Genomic DNA, 22,169 nt, shown 5'->3' with positions numbered 1-22,169 from the left:
ACCTGTACTTCTGTGTGTTTGTGTGAAGTTGGTCTTTTATTTCCACATACTCACAGGATCTCTTGTTTGACATTTGTGTTTGTTGTGTCATACACTCATGCATACACACCCATACACACAGACTCACAGACCATTATTATCACAAACACATTTGCAGTGTAATAGACCATAAATGTACACTGCCAGGTACAAAAAAAAGTTGCACACTTTTAGATTTCTTTGAGTTATCTTTACCTTTGATTACAGCACACAATGTGGTGGCCAGTTCATGTGTGAAAATAATTCCTCATGCTCCCAGAAGCATGCTCCTGGAATATGCCCTATGCCATCAGAGAACATAAAAGTCCATAGATGTGATAACCTGGTCATACGGTACATTCAGATCGTCAGCTGACTTCATTTTATTGAAGACGGTTCTGGCCTTGACTGATGTTGACTGCTGTTCCTCTAAGGACTTGACTTTGCTGCAGTTGCACAATAGTTCAGGACTGGAATTTCCTACGAGTCTACCTGAGCCTCCAATAACTACCTAGACTCCATATTAACATCAATTAACATCAACTCTTATACTAAACTGGCTCCCAGTGGGAACTATGCTTGACAGGTCCATCGCTTCATGCACGTCCCTTCTTAAACTGATTGCTCTTTTTTTCTGATTAGTCTCATTAACAATTGGTTTTCTTTTGGACACTCAGCCGTTTAGTCTCAATCCTGTGAAACCTACTCTAATGTTTACTACTAAACAAAGATATAGCTTTGTTTTTTTTACCATGCAACTTCACCAAGCGTTTAAGTGATCTCCATTTAAGATTTTTTCCGACCACATTTCTTCAACGAAGTTGACGGTTCAGCACTATTCATTTCAGGTTTATTGGTGTGTTGAAGGGTTCTTGACCCATTTCCAGTCATTTAAAATTTCTTTAGTTGTTTTCTTTGCTCGATGGAGCCCAATAATTTAACCCTTCTGAGATGTTGTTTTTTTTGTTGCTAGACAGTGTATATAGCAGCATAACAGATGACAGGGTTCCTCTCTCTTCAGCTTCTCAACCTTCAGCTATGTTACAGCGCACTCCTAATCTAAAGGTTTCTTTACACGTGCTGCGTTTAGTCAGTTTGATTTCAAACCCTGGTGTGTTTCCCATTTGTTTGATTAATTTGGATTTGCTAGCCAATCATGTTCAGGTGTGGACCAAAGCAAATTGGTCCAAGAGTGTCTGAGTGAGGCGGTTTCAGTTCAGTTCCAAATGAGCTCTGATGTAGTTTGATTGCAGTGCGAAAGTGATTTGACTCTGAATCGGTGCAACAGCAGGAAGTGAACCAAACTGTACTTTGGGTTGCATACAGAGCTGTTTTGTGGATACAAGCTGTTAAACTGAGCCAAAGGGCATGATTTGTTCTAGACAAACAAAATCAAGGAAGTAATCAGTGGTTGCAATACACAGAGTATATTAAAATTAGTGATGGGAGTCAGTAACCATTCCATAATCTATTATCGGTTTAAGTAATCCAATCAACGATTGATTAATAATCGGTTTAAACTCACAGTACAATGGTTCTTTCATGGTTCTGTTTCTTTTAAGTCTGTCAATGAAAAACAAATCTAAATTGAGGTGCATATGAGTATAATACATTACAATAGGTCCCAGTCATTACAAGTTTTCCTACTATAAAGTTTTTCACCTGAAACATGAGTGCAATGTAAGTAACTGGGGTTCGTTCTGTGCAAAAAAAATCGAAAATGTGAGACTCATACGAAGATTCTGCAGTCCCACTGAGCTAAATCAAGTGGTTATCTTTCAAACGCCCAGTGTACATAGTATAAATTTGACTCTTTCGTTTTCCCGGCAATAGTCATATGGCTAGTTCCTGTGTTGTGAGCATGCTCACTTAACAACATTATACACTTGCACGTTTCTGCTACACAGCAGTTGGGCAGGTGTGTAGAAAAAAAACATGAAACAGCATGGTTCAGGAATTTTTAATAATTAAAATCAAATGTTTTTTTTTTTTAACTAATTGCTTGTAATACACAGGAAATCAGCTGCTCATTGACTATTTCTGATGATCTTCCAATTAATAATTAAAATGTGTTTTATATAGAAGTTATTACATTGAAATAATTAATTTAATTTGTAAAATAATTTTTGGTCTAATTGTTCCAGTAGTTTATTGCATATTAACATTGAGTTCTCCCTACTGAGGTGATATTTTGAGTTTCTTTTTTTATTACTTTATTTTTAACCAATGAATGAAATTTTTACAAGTACAATCTCCTTTCAAAACACCCCTCAAGCTAATTTCTTGCTTTATGGTTCATTTAATTATATGCATTATTAATTATATGAATTATAATTATATGCATTATCAATTAGCAAATTAACCAAAAGTATGAATTTCAGCTCTGATTCAAACTTAAAAAAAAAGAGCTAGGGATATAGTGCCCTAAAGTACAGCATGTGCATCTGATCCCCTACCTGTGATAGGCTTCACAACTACTCACCCTCACCCACATTTTTCATAGCTATAACTGTGGACTTTTTATGGAAAATTTACATATTTATTTGAAAATTCAAGCTTTACATTCATCAGAGTAGAGAAGCAGTAGGGTGGAATAGGCCTTTGTTTGAGATGCAGCCCAGTCTGCTTTCATCTCATACTTTCTCATGAAAGTCAGACAGATCTAATACTAGCAAAGCAGTAAATTCTGACCAGCTGTTTAATTATGTTTTGGGATGGGCTGGTTTTTCATCAATAATTTGTATTGTAATGGTCATTAGGTAGACATATGAGACGAAAATATAGGTCTTTACTTTAATTATGACTTGTTTAGGGAGGAGTTTCAATGAGAATTACAACATTTATCATTTCATTATGGGAAAGTTATGAGAACATAGCTTTTTCCTTTGCCTTTTTGCCCGTGGCTCCTCCTTGGCCTCTGACAATATTGTTGATTTTTTTTCTTCTCTACCACACAAAGCATTTCCTTGGGAATTAATCCTAGGTATAATTATTTTACATGTACCCACCCCAATCAGTTCTTTTGATCATTTCATTTTATAATACTTTTGTCATTCTTCGTCATATTAATGATTGTGTTCTTTAGGAAGAGTCTCAAATGTTTGGTGTATTATTATTGTTAATGCTTTTCATTTTGGCATGCTAATAATGGTAATGTCCCGTAATTGGTGGTGATCTTTAGCGATCTTTAAATATTGCTTTAAGATCTCTGCTTACTAATGTGAATAATACATGCAATGATCTTTATTGTGCCTCAGTTACTGCCATGTTCATCTTGATTTAAAAGTTTTGTTTAATTGTATACTTATTAAAGCCATTTATTTTGGCCAAAAAAAATCATAATAAATTTCCCTTGATGCAATGTGTAGGACATTTTACCGCTTTGAAGCTGCGTGGGATTCATCCATGCACAACTCGCTTTTGCTGAACCGAGTGACTCCGTATGGGGAGAAAATCTATATGACTTTGTCTGCTTACCTGGAGGTAACATTTGACTTTTACCCGACAATTAATAATAACCTGCGCTCATAAAAAATGGAATATATTACTTTACTGAATTAAATACTCATTATTGCAGCAATCTTGATTTGCAGAGCTTGTCACCTTGTATTCGCACTCTCAGATTGATTTTTAAAAACAAGTATACTAAATGATTTCCAATTGTTTTTAGATGGAAAACTGCACACAGCCTACAGTCATAACCAAAGACTTCTGCATGGTGTTTTATTCTCGAGATGCAAAGCTCTCAGCCTCACGCTCCATCAGGAACCTGTTCAGCAGCGGAAGCCTGAAGTCATCTGAAGGGTAAACACATCTTACACAGAAATACAACAATTACAATTACATGTACAGTACAACAAACACATCAATTACAATTTTGACTGATGTTTCTTTGGTAAAGAAACATCAGTCAAAAAGACTGAAAACAGACTTCTGTCTCTTGCCTTCATGTCATTATGGTTTTCTTGCAAATTTTCCATCTTCTGTGTAGAAACCGAATCACTGGCGTGTATGAGCTCAGTCTGTGCCACCTGGCAGATGCAGGCAGCCCAGGTAAAACATCAGACCTTTAATTTCTCATCTCATAATATACTAATTAGCAGCATATATTGGGTCTATCTATCTATCTATCTATCTATCTATCTATCTATCTATCTATCTATCTATCTATCTATCTATCTATCTGTCTGTCTGTCTGTCTCTGTCTACACTGTAAACCCTAATGCTCAAAGTAATTAAACATATTGAGTATTGTTAACTTAAATAATTACAATTAGATTAAATTAATAGACCTCAATGAGTATTTAGAACTTTTTGGTATTTATGAGTTTGTAGAAATGACATTTTTCAAGTTAGCTAAACAAATTTAATATTTTAAGTATCTGTAAGTACTCAAGTAACAGTAACTGTTACCTTAAAGTTCTACCAACTTTAAATCTTTCAGACTAGCGATTTTGTGTCTGACATCATCAGGGCAAGAGGGCACTGGTGGCTCAGTGGTACAGTAGGTGTTTAATTTAATTTAATTTAATTCCATTTTATTTGTATAGCGCTTTTAACAACTGGCATTGTCCCAAAGCAGCTTTACGCAATCAAAATAATTATTTAAGTTTGTATGGAATTTGAATGTGTATGAATCAAAATGAGCAGATAGTCCCTGGTGAGCAAGCTGAGGGCGACATTGGCAAGGAAAAACTCCCTGAGATGGTAGTAGGAAGAAACCCTGAGAGAAACCAGACTCAACAGGGAACCCATCCTCATTTGGGTGAAACAGAAAGCAGGAATTGATCTGCATTCATACTGTGTGTTAGTTGGCAGACACACGGGGCATCCATGTGACGCGATCTCCAACCAGAAGCGGGGCACCAGGATGGGTCAGACAGGTCTGGAGGGCAGAGGGAGTCTGGATCACTGGCAGCTCAGGAACGACATGTGTAGCTCGACAGAGAGAGGGAAGGAAAGAGAGTGGGAGAGAGGCAGAAGGGAGAGGGGGAGAGAGAGCAGAAGAGGAGAGATGACAGTTAGGTCTGGTCACAGTCACGTAAAGTAAAATGTGAATGTATATTTAGTGTAGAGTGCAAGCAGAGACTCTGGCATGACTAACTATGACAGCATAACTAAAAGCCGGAAGGAAACACAGACATGAGGGTTCCCTGAGATGTAAAGCAAACAATCAGTGTTCAATGAGAGTGGGGAAGACAGCATCTAAACATACTAGTTTACATTTACATTTGGGCATTTGGCAGACGCTCTTATCCAGAGCGACTTACATTTATTTTATTTTTTTTTATCTCATTACATCTGAGCAGTTGAGGGTTAAAGGCCTTGCTCAAGGGCCCAACAGTGGCAACTTGGTGGTTGTGGGGTTTGAATCTGGGATCTTCCGAACCGTAGTCCAATGCCTTAACCACTGAACTACCCCTGGCCCCCAGTTCACCAGTTACTAGTTCACCATAATACTCCACGCCCATGAGTCCCCCAGATCTGCCCCTTAACCTAAGGCAAATCTATTTATAAAAATGCTTGATTAAATAAATAGGTTTTTAGCCTGGACTTAAACACTGAGAATGTGTCTGAGTCCCGAACACTATTTGGAAGACTATTCCATAACTTTGGGGCTTTGTAAGAAAAAGCTCTGCCCCCAGCTGCAGTTTTCATAATACGCTGTACTGATAAGCAGCCTGCATCCTTTGATCGAAGTAGGCGTGGCGGATCATAAGACACTAGCAGTTCGCTCAGATACTGCGGTGCGAGACCATTTAATGCTTTATACGTCAAAAGTAGTATTTTAAAATCAATGCGAAATTTCACGGGAGCCAATGAAGTGAAGATAAGATAGGTGTTCGTATCTTCTGGTTTTAGTAAGGTCTCTCATTCTGGACTAGCTAAAGCTTATTTGTGCACCTAGTTAAACAACCAGACAGTAGGGCATTACAATAGTCCAACCTAGAAAGATAAAAGCATGAACTAGTTTTTCTGCATAATTTAGCGACAGTATATTTCTTATCTTGGCAATATTTCTGAGGTGAAAGAATGCTATCCAGGTTATAATATCTACAGTATATGAGCTTCAAATGAAAGGGTGGAATCTATAATCACACCGAGGTCTTTTACTGTTGCACTTGATTGAGCAGAAAGGCCATCTAAAGTTACAGAGTGATCTAGAATCTTACTTCTAGCTGTATGCGGTCCTATGACTAGAACTTCTGTCTTATCTGGATTAAGCAGAAGAAAGTTAATTAGCATCCAATTTCCTGCACACATTGCTCAACTTTAGTAAGCTGGTTTATCTCATCAGGTTTTGCTGAGACATATAACTGTGTGTCGTCAGCATACCAGTGAAAACTAATTCCATGCTTACGGATTATGTTGCCCAGAGGAAGCATGTAAAGGGAAAAAAGCAGTGGGCCTTAAACTGAACCATGTGGAACACCAAACTCCACTAGAGAACATGCAGAATAATTACCATTTAAATCTACATACTGATACTGATTGATCAAATATGATCTGATCCAGAAGAGGGCTGTACCCATAATTTCTACTACATTCTCTAATCTGTAAAGAAGAATACTATGATCAATGGTGCCAAAAGCTTCACTGAGGTCGAGTAATACAAGCATGGTTACACAACCTTGATCAGAGGCCAATAGGAGGTCATTTACTACTTTAACGAATGCTCTCTGTGCTGTGATGAGGCCTAAATCCTGACTGATACAGTTTATGTATGCTATTTCTATGTAGATATGAGCATAGCTGCTCCGCTACTATCTTTTCCAGAATCTTTGAGATAAAGGAGAGGTTTGATATTGGCCTGTAATTGGACAGCTGACAGGGGTCAAGGTCAGGTTTCTTTATAATTGGTTTAATAACTGCTAATTTAAAAGATTTTGGAACATACCCAATGCTGAGTGAAGAATTAATAATTCTCAACAGGGGTTCTGTTATTGCTGGTACTATCTGTTTAAGAAAATGTGTCGGTATAGGATCTAATATACAGGTTGATGAATTTGCAGAAGAGATGAGTGAAATTAGTTCATTCTCTTCAAGGGGAGTAAAGTATTCTAGGTTCTGATCTGACATGGCTAGATTAACATCTGCATAAATTACATTGTTTGGTTTCAAAACCTCAATTTTATGCCTAATATTTACAATTTTATTATTAAAAAAGTTCATGAAGTCCTCACTATTGCATGATGTTGTTGTGGAGATTTCTGCAGTGGTCTTATTTCTGGTTAATTTGGCTACAGCATTAAATAAGAATCTAGGATTATTTTTGTTATTTTCTATAAGAGTGGAGAGATATGTTGATCTAGCTACACTAAGAGCTTTTCTATAGTTCAGGATGCTCTCCTTCCATGCTATTTGAAATACTAACAATTTAGTCTGACACCATTTACGTTCTAATTTCCGAGCGGTCTGTTTTAAAGAGCGTGTATGATCGTTATACTAGGGAGCGAGTTTCTTACCTCTAATAATTTTTCTTTTAACTGGAGCTACATTATCTAAGGTGTAACGAAATGTTGACTCTAAATATTACTCTCATACTGTATATCGCCTGATCGAGTTCTGTGGGGTCAGCCGGTGATCTAATCGAAGTTGGTAGTTGATGTGAATGTACGTTTCATACGGTAGCGCGGCGCTGTGCGTACATTATTACTGTGACACACTTGAATTGAGACAAGATAGTGATCTGAGATAACTTCAGATAGTGGAATTGTGAATAAATTTCTTATACTTAATCCGAAGAATATTATTAAATCTAAAGTGTGACCTGCTTTATGAGTGGGCCCTACACACTGATTTATTTTTGAGTCCAGTATGAAAATAAATGCTTTACGCACAGGGTCTTCTGGATTCTCAAAATGAATATTAAAATCTCCAGCAATTAACGCCTTGTCTACAGAAACGACAAGGTTTAAGAGGAAATCTGCAAATTCACTAAGAAATTCGTACCAGTACGGAGTACGGCCCTGGAGGTCTGAAAATGACAATTACTGGAATCGACTAAGCTGACTTAATATTTGTAGCTACACTTGTTATGTTACTATAGAGAATTTCAAATGAATTAAATTTGTGTCCGTGTTTTTATATAATAGTCAAATTATTATTGTGAATAACTGTGACGCCTCCTCCTCTACCAGTTAACCGAGGCTGGTGTATGTAGCTGTATCCAGAAGGACTAGCTTCATTTAGAGCTACATACTCGTCCTGTTTAATCCAGGTTTCTGTTAAACAGAGTATATCAGTGGTATAGTTAGTGGTATCTATGTTAATTAAATTACTAAAACAGACTTTCTGGGTCTTTCTACATTTTTGCTTAGCTCAGGGAACAGACACAGTCTCAATACAGTGAACCCTGAGTGACGACTCTATGCAGCTATCAGACAGTTGGTTTAGCCTGTCTGCCTGCTCCCTGGCCTGGGCTCTGGATTGTCACCAATTAACTAGGCCTCTTCTGAGACTATGAGCTATACTACTGTACAAGAAATGAGAGCAGCACCTTCCTGAGTGGGATGGACACCGTCCCGCCCTAACAGGCCAGCTTTGCCCTTAAAGGTCTTCCAATTATCTATGAGGCCAACGTTGTCTTCAGAGCACCACCTGGACATCCAGCGGTTTAGCGACCATAACCTGCTGTAGGCTGTAAGGTGTTTCGCCTGCCATGCGAAAGGCCCGGGTTAGATTCCCAACAACTGGATGAAGTGCCTGTCCCAAGCCCATATAAAATGAGAGGGTTTAACGATTAATATGAATGAGTACACTCAAAAACTCAGATTACCTTATTTTTTTTTAGTTTTGCCAACTTATTCGGGTTTACAGTGTATATATTGTTTCATTGTATATGTCATAGTATTATTAATGCTTGTTGTGGCTCTGTGGTTGCTGCACGATAATTAGCAGGCCACAACATGGTGCAGAATAGGCTTTTAATAAAAAGAAAATCAAGGAGAACAAAGAAAGACAAAACAATAAGCACGTAACATTATCTAGAGGACCATTGCATAACAACAGAAAAGAGACTGTATACCACAGATGCTTAGCAACCAAACAGGGAAAACTAAGCAAATAAGTGATACTAATCAAGGGTGAACACAAAACAGGTGAGTGTAATGAGGAGGGCATGCAATGCAATTATGTGATTTGTAATAGTCTGATGTGGCTAATGGTTAATGGAGTTCTCGGCATTCTCTGCAATCTCAGCTAAAACCAGATGTGACATTACAGTTCCTTTTTAAACCATTTTAAACCACAAATGTTGTCCATAACCTCCATAAATAACTGAAGTGTGTATAAATGGTGAACGTGATCTAAATTTAAATAATAAAAGTAACCAATTATTTGCAAATCCAGTTCAGTCAATGCTGGTTCAGTCAGACCACCAGATTATCATCCAGAGTATCTCCAATGTGACCTGAAATGTAAACATTGTCATTTTCTGGCTAGTCAAAAATACTCAAAGCTAGAAAATTACACCCAGCCCCCTCAGAATATTTTGTCCCTTTTTGTCATCACAGGTTTTAATATATTGATTGTGACTAAATGCATTAAATAGAGATATTATCACTTCTGAGAGTTTAGTTAAATAGGTGAGTTGTTTTCTAGGAATGCAGCGAAGGCGCAGGCGGGTGTTAGACACATCTGTGGCCTATGTGCGAGGGGAGGAGAATTTGGCTGGATGGAGGCCCCGCAGTGACAGCCTCATCCTGGACCATCAGTGGGAGCTGGAGAAGCTCAGCCTCCTGCAGGAGGTACGAGGCACAACACACCATGTCACATGTTTTCCCATATACATAGGCATATTTTTCCATTATGCGTCTCAGCATCCACGGGTGGATTGTGATACCTTTACCTTGCCCTGTGGAGGTTATTGGTGATGTCATTGACTGCTGTTTTATAAGTTTTTCTTTATAACTTTCTCAGTTCTCCCATCTTCAGCTTAAAAAACTGGTGGGTTCAAACAAAAGGTGCCAAGTGCTAAATTTGACATATCGAGAAGAAGATATCAGGAAATAAAAACTAAACTACTTATTCTTCTGAAGATGAATGAATAAATCAATCAACAATCCATTTTTGAATCAGATAAAAAAAATAAACACACACACACACTGATTTTCTCCCATTCTTTGTGTGATTGTGGTGCTTCAGGTGGAGAGAACCAGGCACTACCTCCTCCTGAGGGAGAAGCTGGAGTCCACCCTGCTGCTGGGCCAGGAAGTGCCGCTGTCCTGTGTGTGTGAAGATCTGACCGAGTCCTCCTCCCCGTCCAAACACCTAGGGCAGGGTCACGACTCTGATGCTGACCCTGGGCATGAAATAATCAACGAAAGGCAGCGTAAGCTTGCTGCCAAGGTAAACAAACTTAATTATTTTGTTCTGTCCAAAATAATATTATACAAATTTAAATTATTTCCCTTTTCACAGTAGTATTAATCATGATCATATTGATAGGAACATCTTCGGCTAATTGCAGAGCTACACTGATGTGCTGTTTTTTTTTTTTTTTTATCCTTAGTGTTTGCGTTTGCTTACCCACACCTTCAACAGAGACTACAGTCATGTGTGTGTGAGTGCCAGTGAGAGTAAGGTGAGCTGCTTATAGACAGTTAGTCTCTTAATGTAAGCTTTGATTTTGTCTCCGCTCTTAACGTCAACTCGTATAGGTGGCTTGCATGATTATGAACGAGTGTTTCTCTCTGTGTTTCAGCTGAGTGAGATGTCTGTAACACTGATAAGAGATTCCACCTCTATCTCTGACATCAACACCCTCACACCCTCCTCCACCTGTCCCTCACTGATGGAGGGATGCTACAGCAGCAACACTGAGCTCAGGTCGGGTTAATCGCAGTTCTCTTGTTTAGACATCTTTGAACACTGATCTGTACTGTAACATGTTGTATTATTTACCTGGAGAGATGACATTCGAGTATTATCATGTATAAGTATCTCTTTTACAGTAGATATGTAGAAGCAATTGAATGTGTCCTTCATTTTACCATCATTTTAAACACAATATTAACATTGAGGGATTAGAAAGAAGAAAAGAACAGAATGGAAGTTTTCCTGTTCTTTAGGTGTCAAAAATTGAATTCAATAATTATATATATATTTTTTAAATATTCAATAAATTTAATTCACTCATTGTCTATACCGCTTTATCCTGTATGCAGAGTTGTGGGGGGCCTAGACCACACTACTTGCAGGGCACACACTCATACACACAGTCATTACACACTACAGGCAATTTGCAAGAGCCAATCAGCCCAATCTGCAGGTCTTTGGACTGCGGGAGGACACCGGAGTACCTGGAGAAAACCCACCAAGCACAGAGAAAACATGCAAACTCCATGCACACTGATGTGGGAATCAATACTGGCCAGAAAACGAACCTGGAGATGTTCACTCCATACAAACGTGACTGATTTCATTCTGTGGGTTATGAAATACCAGTACTTTAATCAGGCGATGAATGTACAGTATCCCAATTCTACCCACGTAAATGAACAACTACTCAATTACAGTGTTGGGGGAAATTACTTTTTAAAGTAACTAATTACATTACAATATTACTGTCATTAAAAAGTAATCAGTTACATTACAGTGTTACTTTATGATAAAAGTAACTAGTTATAGTATTTTTCCATCGCAGAAAATGAAAACTCTTTTGTGATTCCTCATGCATTCCTAATGCAAAGACCTTTATAATTATTCCATAATCATCACTAAGCGAAGTTTAACTACAAATACCCCTATCTCACCTACGTGGTTTGGCGCAGTGGCCATAATTACGGTTCAGCATGATTCACCACAAGTTTTGGGGCTGTGATTAGGTTTCAATCTTTCCGGGCATCAGTCCTTAAAACGCATAGGTGAGATAGGGGTATAACAGCAGGAAAAACAGAGGGGGGGCGGGTTATCGCGGACGGGGCTTGTAGGATGACTTTCACACACACAAACTGCAAACAAACTGCTGATTGCACTATATGGCCAAGTGTCCTGTACCTGTATATGGACACTTGCCCATTACAACAACATTGAAAAGCATACAGTAAACATTTTAAACAGATGTCATTGTGAAAATTTTTCTTTTTAAAGCAAGTAATGGGCTAAGCCTAAATGTGAAAAAAAAATGAATTATTTGACATGACAGCATCTACAAGATGTCTCATTTTCTTACTGGATCATTTTAAACTGTTTTGACTGTGCAGACCCCCAGCACCTCGCTCTCGTGCCGTTAGCCCCAACCGAGGCTCTACATCTGATGCAGAGTGCAAGAAGTCCTCCGATGGAACTCCAGGGTCCAAATCAAGGACCCACACATTTGTCCCTGACATTCAGGAGATCCGTGTCAGGTTGGTTTACAGAGGACAAAATAAATAGATGGATAAATGAATACACTGCGTACTCTTTTTTTTTTTTTAAGAGGAGGTTACAGTGGATACCCCAGCAATCTAAGTCAAATAATAAATGGATTTGTAGATATTTAACTAATAAAATGCGTAAAGATTGTTATGGTGAAGCTTTCTATAATTATTTAGTCATTAGTCATTAAGAAACACCTTGTTAGGAGTGTTCTTTTTTTTTACCATCTCTTGTTTTTGCTCCTACAGCCCAATAGTATCGAAAAAGGGCTACCTGAACTTCCTGGAGCCGCACACTAACGGCTGGGTGAAACGCTACGTGGTGGTGCGCCGGCCATACGTTTACATTTACAACTCGGAGAGAGACACAGTGGAAAGAGCCATCCTTAACTTGTCTTCTGCACAAGTGGAATACAGCGAGGACCAGCAGGCCATGCTGAAGGTAAACTGCGTTCACCTGTAAACACACACACACACACACACACACACACACACACACACACACACACACACACACACACACCTATACTGGTTTTTGTGGTTTATAAGGTCTTTAAAGGCCAAACCAGTAGGGTGGTGGTTTAAGGGGACCCACCTTTCCCAATGCTTTACAGAGATGAGAATACTATCAAAAAATTTCTTTTGTTCTGCAGAAAAAGAATCTCACTCAGGATTTCCTATACACACAACAGAACTCAAAATATGATAACATGATATTTAAGTGGTACATAAGGACTTCCCCGCCCACTCCTAAAAGTACCCGCCCCTGTGAAAATTGGGGTTTACTAGGTCCTACTGATTTATGACGCCTTGCAGTTTACAACACACAGAAAAAGTAAATTTGCTGGTTTATAGGAACAAATGTGTTTTACTGGCACATTATAGTAAACAACACACAAACATGACAATACTGTGCATTGCCAGGACCAAGGTGATTTGAAAGAACCGTTTTGCAAATACAACACACAATAAAAGATCTTACAGTACTACAGGGACAAATGTGTTTTATTGGAACATATCCAAATGCAACACACAAAATTGACAACAATGCATTGCCAGGATAAACACAAGTACTATTATATTAAATTTTTATTATAATATTGAAATAATAATATTGAAAAACTTTTTTTTAGTTCAAGCATGCCAAGTGAAGAAACAGACATCCATCATGTACAACTATGTACTTTCATAGGCATCTTAATCCATTGAACCATTCAAAACAATCTAAATAAAATAAGGCATAGCTATATATATAATCAATAAAACATAAGATGAAACCTAAACCAGTTATTCAAAATAAAATGTTAAAGCAGAATTTAAGAACAACTGTAGAATTTAAAAACAATCTACTGCATATGTAAATGAAAAACAAAATAAGTGGACAAAAAAATCTCAAAGAAATAACGTACTTGCTTGTGTATCACTTATTTTGGGCTTTCCTTTTCAAGCAAAGACCTCCATTTCTTACAAAGTCTAACACTGCTGGCATTCAGACAAAGTGCCGAGTTTCCCTTTAGTTATATGTGCTTTTAAAAGTTTCATCACAGTTGTAAAAAAATCTCAGCATTGGACCAATACACTCTTCAACTTATTCATGGGTTCCCAATCTTTGTCCTGGACTCATTACCTGTACATAAGAATACTTACTTTATTAAGCCTGAATTTTGTGGGAGGTTCATGTACTTACATTGCTGGCTATATTCCAATGTAAAATCTCAGGTACCTTGAGAAACTTCAGGAGGTGTTTCAGTGGGCATCTTCTGAATACCTGCAAGACATAAGCAATGCACTGATAAGAAACCTCAACAGTTCTTAAGCACATACCCAAAATTCTAATTATATGGCCAGCAAACATCTGAAGAAAATACAATATGTAAAACAACCTATATTGATCACTGCTACTCTGAATTCTAAAAAAAGAACATTCTACGAACAGTGATGCATGGTGGTGGAAATGTAAGGTCTGGGGCTTCTTTTTGCTGGGCCGAAAATAGGCCAAAGTGGGGCCCAAAATGAGTGGTGCAACAAGTCAAGCCAAGTCATTTTACAGCCAAGTGATACTATTTATCCTTTCCTGATTTTTCTGTATTTCCATCATGTTTATTCTACGTAAAGCTGCTTTATAACTACTACTTTATGACAATTGAGAAAAGCTATATACGGTTAAAACCAGATATTTACATGCACTTGAAAAATTAATCAATAATACTAAATAAAAAAAAACCTTTTGTTCCTTTACTGTCAAACATTAAATCAAAGTAAAACAGGAAAACTTTTGTACCCTTATTTTTTTCAGTAAAGAAAGAACTGTTTTTTTTTTTCTGAAAGTGTATGTAAATATCTGGTTTCAACAAGGTTTCATTGACTTAAGTTGAACAAGTAGTTCAAGTGTACATTCTCAAGTTTTATAAAAGGTAATTTTATGCATATTAGTGTCAATATAAAAAAAACATTTTACCTATAATCTCCCTGAATTGTACATCTGCATAATAGGAACTTCCCCATGTACTGCAACACTATACATACAGCATATGCCTTAAAATATTGCCACTACAGTATGGACATCACATATTTAATGGAAATTATAAAAACACTTTATAAAACCTGACCATATACAGTTTAACCACTTAACAACTTGCTTGATTACAAATTTAAAGCTGTGTAATACAGAGGAAAAGTATATTTAAAGGAAAGAAATAACTAAATTCGTCCTAAATATAGCATCTCTAATTTCAACAATATTCTAGTCATGCACTAATTAATAAATGTAAACATTTCAACTATATAAAACATTTAGTCTATAGGTAATTATTCCCTAAATACAATTATGGGTTAAAAATTAACAGATATACATAAAGATGAGTCCATACCTACATGATTAGAGGCACCAGCAGCAATGTTATCTTCAGCATCAGGTCCACTGGCTTCACACTGTCACAATCTCACCTTAAAGTAAAAGTGACATGAGAAATGTCAAAATGTGTTTAACATGCACACATCATCAAACATGGACTAAAATGACTGCAGAGTTTCTGTTAAAATTTGCTGAGGCCCAGGGTAAAATCATGAAGAGCAGTACTGTCCCTTTCCTGAAAACTTGCAGCATTTTTTACACATCGCCAGCATGTCTATGATTAAAAACAATCATTCTTGCAAGTGTTGCTTTGGCAAGATCAATGTAGACCTGAGATGATGTTTCTTTGAGTTTCCCAAACGCCATATTTGCAGTCTTCTCAAGGAACTGATGAAGACACTGTACATCTTGGGTGAATGATAGTGTTAATGGTTTGTTAAATTTGGCCTCAATCAGTGTAACTAAGGCAGTATGTGAAATCAACTCTCTGAAGTATAGAGCTTTTTAAAGGCATCTGTTGATGTTCTGTATGTCTTTATGGACCCTTGCTCTGTGCACTGGTGTGCAGTCATGTTGGAACTGGTGTGAGGTTGTTTTTCAGGGGTTTCAGCCCTTTATTTCCAGTGAAAAACTCTGAATGCTCAAGCATAGCAAGACATTTTAGACAATTTCATCCTTTCAACTTTTTGGGGACCGGTTAGGGATGTCCCCTGCCTGTTCCTGATTGTGTGAAGCTGCTTTGGGACAATGACAATTGTTAAAGGCGCTATTTAAATAAAATTTAATTTAATTGTTCCAACATGACTGCACACGAGTGCACAAAGCAAGGTCCATAAAGACATGGATGAGCACGTTTGGTGTGGAAGAACTTGACTGTCAAAAGTCACTGTACTCGTAAGGAAAAAAAAAAGTGTCACTTACATCAACTTCTTGGATGCCTTTTTATCTGATGTATCCTGTTGTTCTGGTGTCGGTGAATTCTTCAATGATGTCATCTAAAAACAGTTGTAAAGGTTTAAAATATTTACAGGCATAAAGCAAGCAAACATTTTTTTCCATGCCATTTCATGTGATCAGTCGACTTAGCAATCTTATTTCGTTACTACCTTTTACACAGAAGTGGCTATACTCCTGTATAGGCAGACTGTATATACAGACTTAAATATTTTATTTATCAATTAACTTACATCAGTCAATTAACTTACATCAGTCAATTAACTTACATCAGTCAATTAACTTACATCATAGACATGCTTAATCTTGGCTATCGCTATTCAGCTTACAGTTTAAGCTGCAATTGTGTTTTTATATATAAATTTTAAATTAAAATTTTGCATTTCCTTGGCCCAAAGAATCATCTCCCACCCCATGTCCCTGTTAAAAACAAGTGTCCTCATAAACAAGGTTTTTGAAAAACTAACAACACACTGAGATTCTTCAGTCAGATCAAACACTGTGAACATGTTCTGAGGATGTCCTAATAAAACAGTGTTCTCTTAAAACTGGTTTCAGTCATACACAATTTTATAAACACTAATACAGTACACTGTCCCAATAATAACTAGTGTCCTCATAGACAAGGGTTTTGTAAAACTCACAACACACAGATTCTTCAGTCAGGACATACTCTTAGAACATGTTCAGGGGGATGTCCTTATAAAACAGATTTATGTCTTACACAACTTTATCAACACTACAAAACACTTTCCCAATAATAATTCGACTGTTTTAAGAGTTCTGCAATGTTTTTTTTTTTTTTTTACTCCAATTTAGGTGTTTATGACAGTATTCTTTCAGTATTCACACTTTCCTCAGATGGTGATATGGTTGTTTACACAGCGTGTAGAGTTATTGATATGAGGTGTACGCTGGTCAGTTTCTGTGACTCTACACAAGGCCTTTCTAATTGGTTGTATGTTGCTAAGTATCAAGTCATAACATTCTACCCCTGCTTTGTTCCACATTGTACATGTTTGGCACCACAATGCGGTGTTAACCCTGCAAAGCGGTGTGGATCCTGCTACAGAGCAGTGTTTTAGAACAACAGGTAAAATGCGATGATAATCCCACTCCTTAATTTCAAGTGTGAAACACTCCTTTACATGAAGTTAAAAGTAGGGTTTAGAAAGATGATAACCCGGGGTTAGGCACAGTGTGGAACGGTGTATACAAACACATTCACACAGTATTAAAACCTATACTGACAATGTGTTGTTCCAGTTTTAATAAAAAAGGTCAAATACTGTAAATAATGTCTAACAAATCCATCTAAATATTTAAATACCTGTTCAAGTCCTTGTGTTAATAAGTAAAAGCTCAGCTCCTCTTTAACCAACGACTCTTTGACAGGATAAACCTGAAAATATTAAGAATAGAAAACATCCAGGTATTAGACTTATAGCTCAATAGGTAAAGACTACAGGTAATCATTTTTCTGAATCATGTAATTCTCAATATTACCTTCTCCTCACCGTTCTTCTCAATATAATTCTGCTTCTCTGAGGACAATTGGGCCATACCAAGGGTAACCTGAAATTCAGGAAAAAGAAAAATATTCTACTACAGGCAAAGGGTTTGAATATTAAATTCTACTTCAGCTCTGACTTCTGACTGAGATGTGGTGTTTAATTCATGGGTAGAATGCTGAACAAAACAATTATCAGGTTATATGCAGCTACAGAAATGTAAAACACTGCACTAAATGTGTACGTCAACACAGTTCTCACAAACACGACTTTACTTAAATGCAGAATAACTAATTTACCTCGTCTGTTTCTACGGTCAGTTCTTCACAGGCAGCACTGTCTGATGGCAACTCGCTTATCGGGCACTAAGAAATAAAATTTCACATTCAGAAACACTTTTACTAAGAGAAAAAAAAAAAACTTATCCAGCAGAATATCAAACAATGTATACAAAAGATAAAGTCAAAGTTTGCATATTCAGAAAATAAAAACGCTACAATGTCCACACTGTGCACAGATATAATAAACAGTGCACACATTTGTAAGAGTAACTGTAATCGTAAGAATAACACTTTACTCTTTTCTACATCACCTTTTTGGATGCCTTTTTATCTGCTGTATCTTTTTGTTCTGAAGGTGGTGAATTCTTAGACGATGTCATCTAAAAAAAGTTTTGAAGGTTTTAAATATTTACGGGCATAAAGCAAGCAAACAAAAATATTTTTATGCTATTTCATGTAATCAGTCGACTCAGGCTATACTACTGTATATGCAAACTTAAATATTGAATTTATCAAAAGTCAGTTAACTTACATTACAGACATGCTAAATATTGGATATCGCTATTTAGCTCACAGTTTGAGCTGCAATTGTGTTTCTCCATGTGCCAATGTTTACGCAATGAATGCTAAACATGTTGCATGCGAACAGGCACATCAGCACTGTTTTAGACCTGATACCAATTTATAAACGCTAATACAGAACACTGTCCCAAAAACTAGCGTCCTTATGGACTATCCCTAATAACACAGTGAGCATGATTCCATAGACAAAAGATGCAAAAAAAAAAAACTTTGAAGGGAAAAATTAGCATCCTGCTCCTGAACTTATAGCAACATACTGTAAGACACATTCTCTGGCAGAAACCAGATGTTAAGTGTGTTAAACTGCTTAAAGCATTTAATATACACCAATCCTTTAAAATAATGCACAAAATTACTAACATCTACATACCTTGCATCGCCATGGCCACGTAGAATCGCCGTAATTGTATGTGATCTCTTCACCAGGACAGATGCTTCTTATGGCAAATAAACAAAGATGAGAGTTACCATCCACACGGATGGTCTTCATTCTGCAGTTTGGTTTTATATGGTCATCATTCACCAGTCTCCCAAGGGAGCCATCATCCAGGGCTGCATCAACACTGAACAAATGACAGTGAATCTCTTAATGATACATTACTATTACAATAATACATACTTCTTATTCTAAATAGACACAACAACTGAGAATATCAGCACCAAATGCTTCTCATCGAATATTATATTATTTGAAAAGATGATCATTGAATATTTAATGGTCAATGGTCTTTAAGAAAATAAAACTGGGCCCATATTTACTAAGCATCTCAGAATCACTCATAGGAATCAAAGTTTATTTAGGACTAAAGACAGTCTCACCTCAGAGAAGGACATATAGGTTATTTATAAAGCTTTCTATTCTTACTTTCGGCAAGGAGTAAGACTGTGACAAGGAAAGTGTGAGACGTCACTTTTTACGACACTGAGAGCCGCAAAGTAGTCTGCACATTATAGGAGGTGTTGTAGAGTGTACAAAGTTTTAAACGGTGAAAAAGTGAAATGCTAAAATCAGCGGCAGTTATGTGAAGGCTTTATGCACATAAACAAAACCTATAGATGCGTGACTCGCTGCATGACGTTATTCTAATCACTCTGCTCTAATCACAACTGATTAAAGCCCCTATAATAGAGCTGTCTAGGTCAGTCATAATCTGATCAACATGACTTCAAATAAAACGAGAGGATGAGAGTGTTTTGCTTGTGGCGAAGGGAGTAAAATGTAAAGAAATAATTGAAGTAATATTCTGTCCTACTCTTACCTCTAAAGATAAAAAGTCAATGGATGCAATATGTAAAAGCATCAGAGTAACCAGTCAGTTTGTCACACGTACCCCTGAGGAGTGAGAAACATGGGGATACGCCATGTTAATGAAACGATGAAGTGCTGCTCATAACAAGGAAACAAGAAAACAGTTCACTTAAATAATTTAATACAAGATTAAATGTATATATAATATAATTATTTTAATATGTGCCATGGATTATGCATTCATGCTGCATGGTGGGGAAATGTGCATGATCTGTGAAGTTTAATTTATTATTTCGGACTGCTGGAATTAGTAACCAGAGAAAAAGTTTTACTCCCCCCACCCCCATTTTTGTCTAAACATGCCCGTTATGAGCTCTGTGCTCTGCTAAACCATCTCTCCTCTTCATGTGTTTCTGCCTCAACACCCCTTCCTCACTATTCCCAACCAGTTAGGACACCTCAGGCGCTCTCCAACATTTTGGTGAAGATGGGAATGATTTCCTATTTTAAGAATCTTGATGAATAGCTCTTACCCCTCCCCACTCATGAAAATAAGGCCAAAATAGCGTCATTCTGAAGTTTTTGGCCATTTAGGAATTGCAGTAGGAGCGATTTCCGACTCTGAGACGCTTGGTGAACATGAGCCCTGATCATTAGTGCTAAATAACCATGCAAATAACTTCCACATCTCCCCCACGTATATAATATTTGTACATACCAAAGGAATTAGCCGTTGAATCGAAATTCATACATGAACACTTTGAGGGCATCATGATATATTCTTTGCCTCCGCTCACATTCTTCTCTGCTTATGAGATCCCCTCTGTACTCCAATAGGAAATCTCCCTTATCAAAGTCAGTACAACTAAATACACCTCTCCCTAAATAAGAGGAGTACAGCATGTCATGTACCTGAGACATTAATCATTAAACAATCCCACCTGAACACGTAACACTTACCTTTAAACTCATTTATAAACCGAGCTTCCAGACCATCTTGATCTTTCTTCTTAAGGCTGAAGTGTGTGGCCTCCTCCAGTGGACTGGGCTTCCTCCTCCTCCTCATCATCATCATGTTTTAATCAGACTGTTTCACAGAGGAAAACCTCCTTTATACCACTTCATTTATGGTCAACTTCATATTAATCTGTGTTTATTTATAATATGTGTTAATTTATATGTTTATCTTAACCAGAACGCTGTACTGTGAGTCCCCCCTCACCCCCCTCACCCCTCCTCCCCCAAACAAAGACTGTAGTCATGACGACGCGCTACCGTGACGTCACAGGCGCGTGTCACACGCTCAATTTATATATTAAATATAATAAAACAGCTTAAAACTAACTGACCAAAAGTTAAATTAATATTTTAAACACTTATATGTATCCGCGCGCGCCTTTAACAGCGCACGCGACACTTTCTGGCGCCGTTTAACTTACTAAACAAACCAAACTAACTCACGTGCAGTAATTAAGCCGATTAAACGGCGTTATAACTCACCTTTCATATGGCAGCGGCTTCCGACACCGATGTCCTCTTCCTCTTCCAAACTCGATATTAATTCGTCGTGTATTATATTACTTTACAAACTCCGTGGATTAAAACCCCGCTGTATTAAATCACCTGCAGCTGTGTCTTAAAGGAAGTCCCGCCTCTTAGCGAGGCCTTATATGTGCACGGTCCTTCTAAGGTCCCGCCCCTTAGCGGAAGCGCTTCTCCTGCTACTGCTGGCCAATCACCGACGAGGATTCTTGTAGCCAGCCAATCAGAGACCGGGAAAACTTACACTTGTGTATATATGCAAATTCTTAATGACGTAGGTGCAGTTCCGCGACCGGTCTACAGGGGCGCATGGAGGGGTTAGAGAACACACAGTGTGTGGTATTTTTTCAGGTTTATGTGGTCTATACGGACATGGGGCCAAAAACGGTACAGAATTGATCCCTAGACTGAGATAATGACTGCTACAAGGTCGGATTTATAAGGACATGGCCCCTGTCCTCATAAACGGAAATGTCCCCTTAATGCTGGTGCGTATTCAGGTCAAAAGTCCTCTTAAACCACAAAAACCAACACACACACACACACACACACACTCCATGATGTGCACTGACCTACATACTGAAGGCTTATAATTTAAAAGAGTTATAAAGGAAAAAATGTGAATTTTTTGTGCCTCCTAAAAGGCCTATCCCTCTCTTTCTGCAGACTCCCTTTACATTTGCTGTGTGCACAGAGCATCGTGGGATCCTTCTTCAAGCCAGCAATGACAAAGAGATGCATGACTGGCTGTATGCATTTAATCCTCTTCTTGCTGGCTCCATCAGGTACATAAAATAAAGTGTCTCATACTCCATGTAC

General features: G+C 37.6%; 1 protein-coding gene across 19 annotated transcripts in view; it reads left to right on the top strand.

Annotated features, from left to right (window-relative positions):
- Positions 1-22,169, top strand: part of kif1aa (kinesin family member 1Aa) — a 75,282-nt gene that overhangs the window by 48,622 nt on the left and 4,491 nt on the right. For all 19 annotated transcript variants that reach the window (XM_053498051.1, XM_053498056.1, XM_053498055.1 and 16 more), the window contains 10 exons: positions 3,387-3,501; positions 3,689-3,822; positions 4,010-4,071; positions 9,622-9,767; positions 10,165-10,368; positions 10,532-10,603; positions 10,724-10,848; positions 12,225-12,368; positions 12,627-12,819; positions 22,017-22,135. In XM_053498051.1, the coding sequence (XP_053354026.1) occupies positions 3,387-3,501; positions 3,689-3,822; positions 4,010-4,071; positions 9,622-9,767; positions 10,165-10,368; positions 10,532-10,603; positions 10,724-10,848; positions 12,225-12,368; positions 12,627-12,819; positions 22,017-22,135 (1,314 nt within the window). The remainder of the gene's footprint in view (positions 1-3,386; positions 3,502-3,688; positions 3,823-4,009; positions 4,072-9,621; positions 9,768-10,164; positions 10,369-10,531; positions 10,604-10,723; positions 10,849-12,224; positions 12,369-12,626; positions 12,820-22,016; positions 22,136-22,169) is intronic.

Source organism: Clarias gariepinus, chromosome 6, assembly GCF_024256425.1.
Source record: "Clarias gariepinus isolate MV-2021 ecotype Netherlands chromosome 6, CGAR_prim_01v2, whole genome shotgun sequence".
Lineage (NCBI taxonomy): Eukaryota > Metazoa > Chordata > Actinopteri > Siluriformes > Clariidae > Clarias > Clarias gariepinus.
The sequence above is the reverse complement of the archived record's forward strand: the minus strand, read 5'-3'. Positions and strand labels throughout refer to the sequence as shown.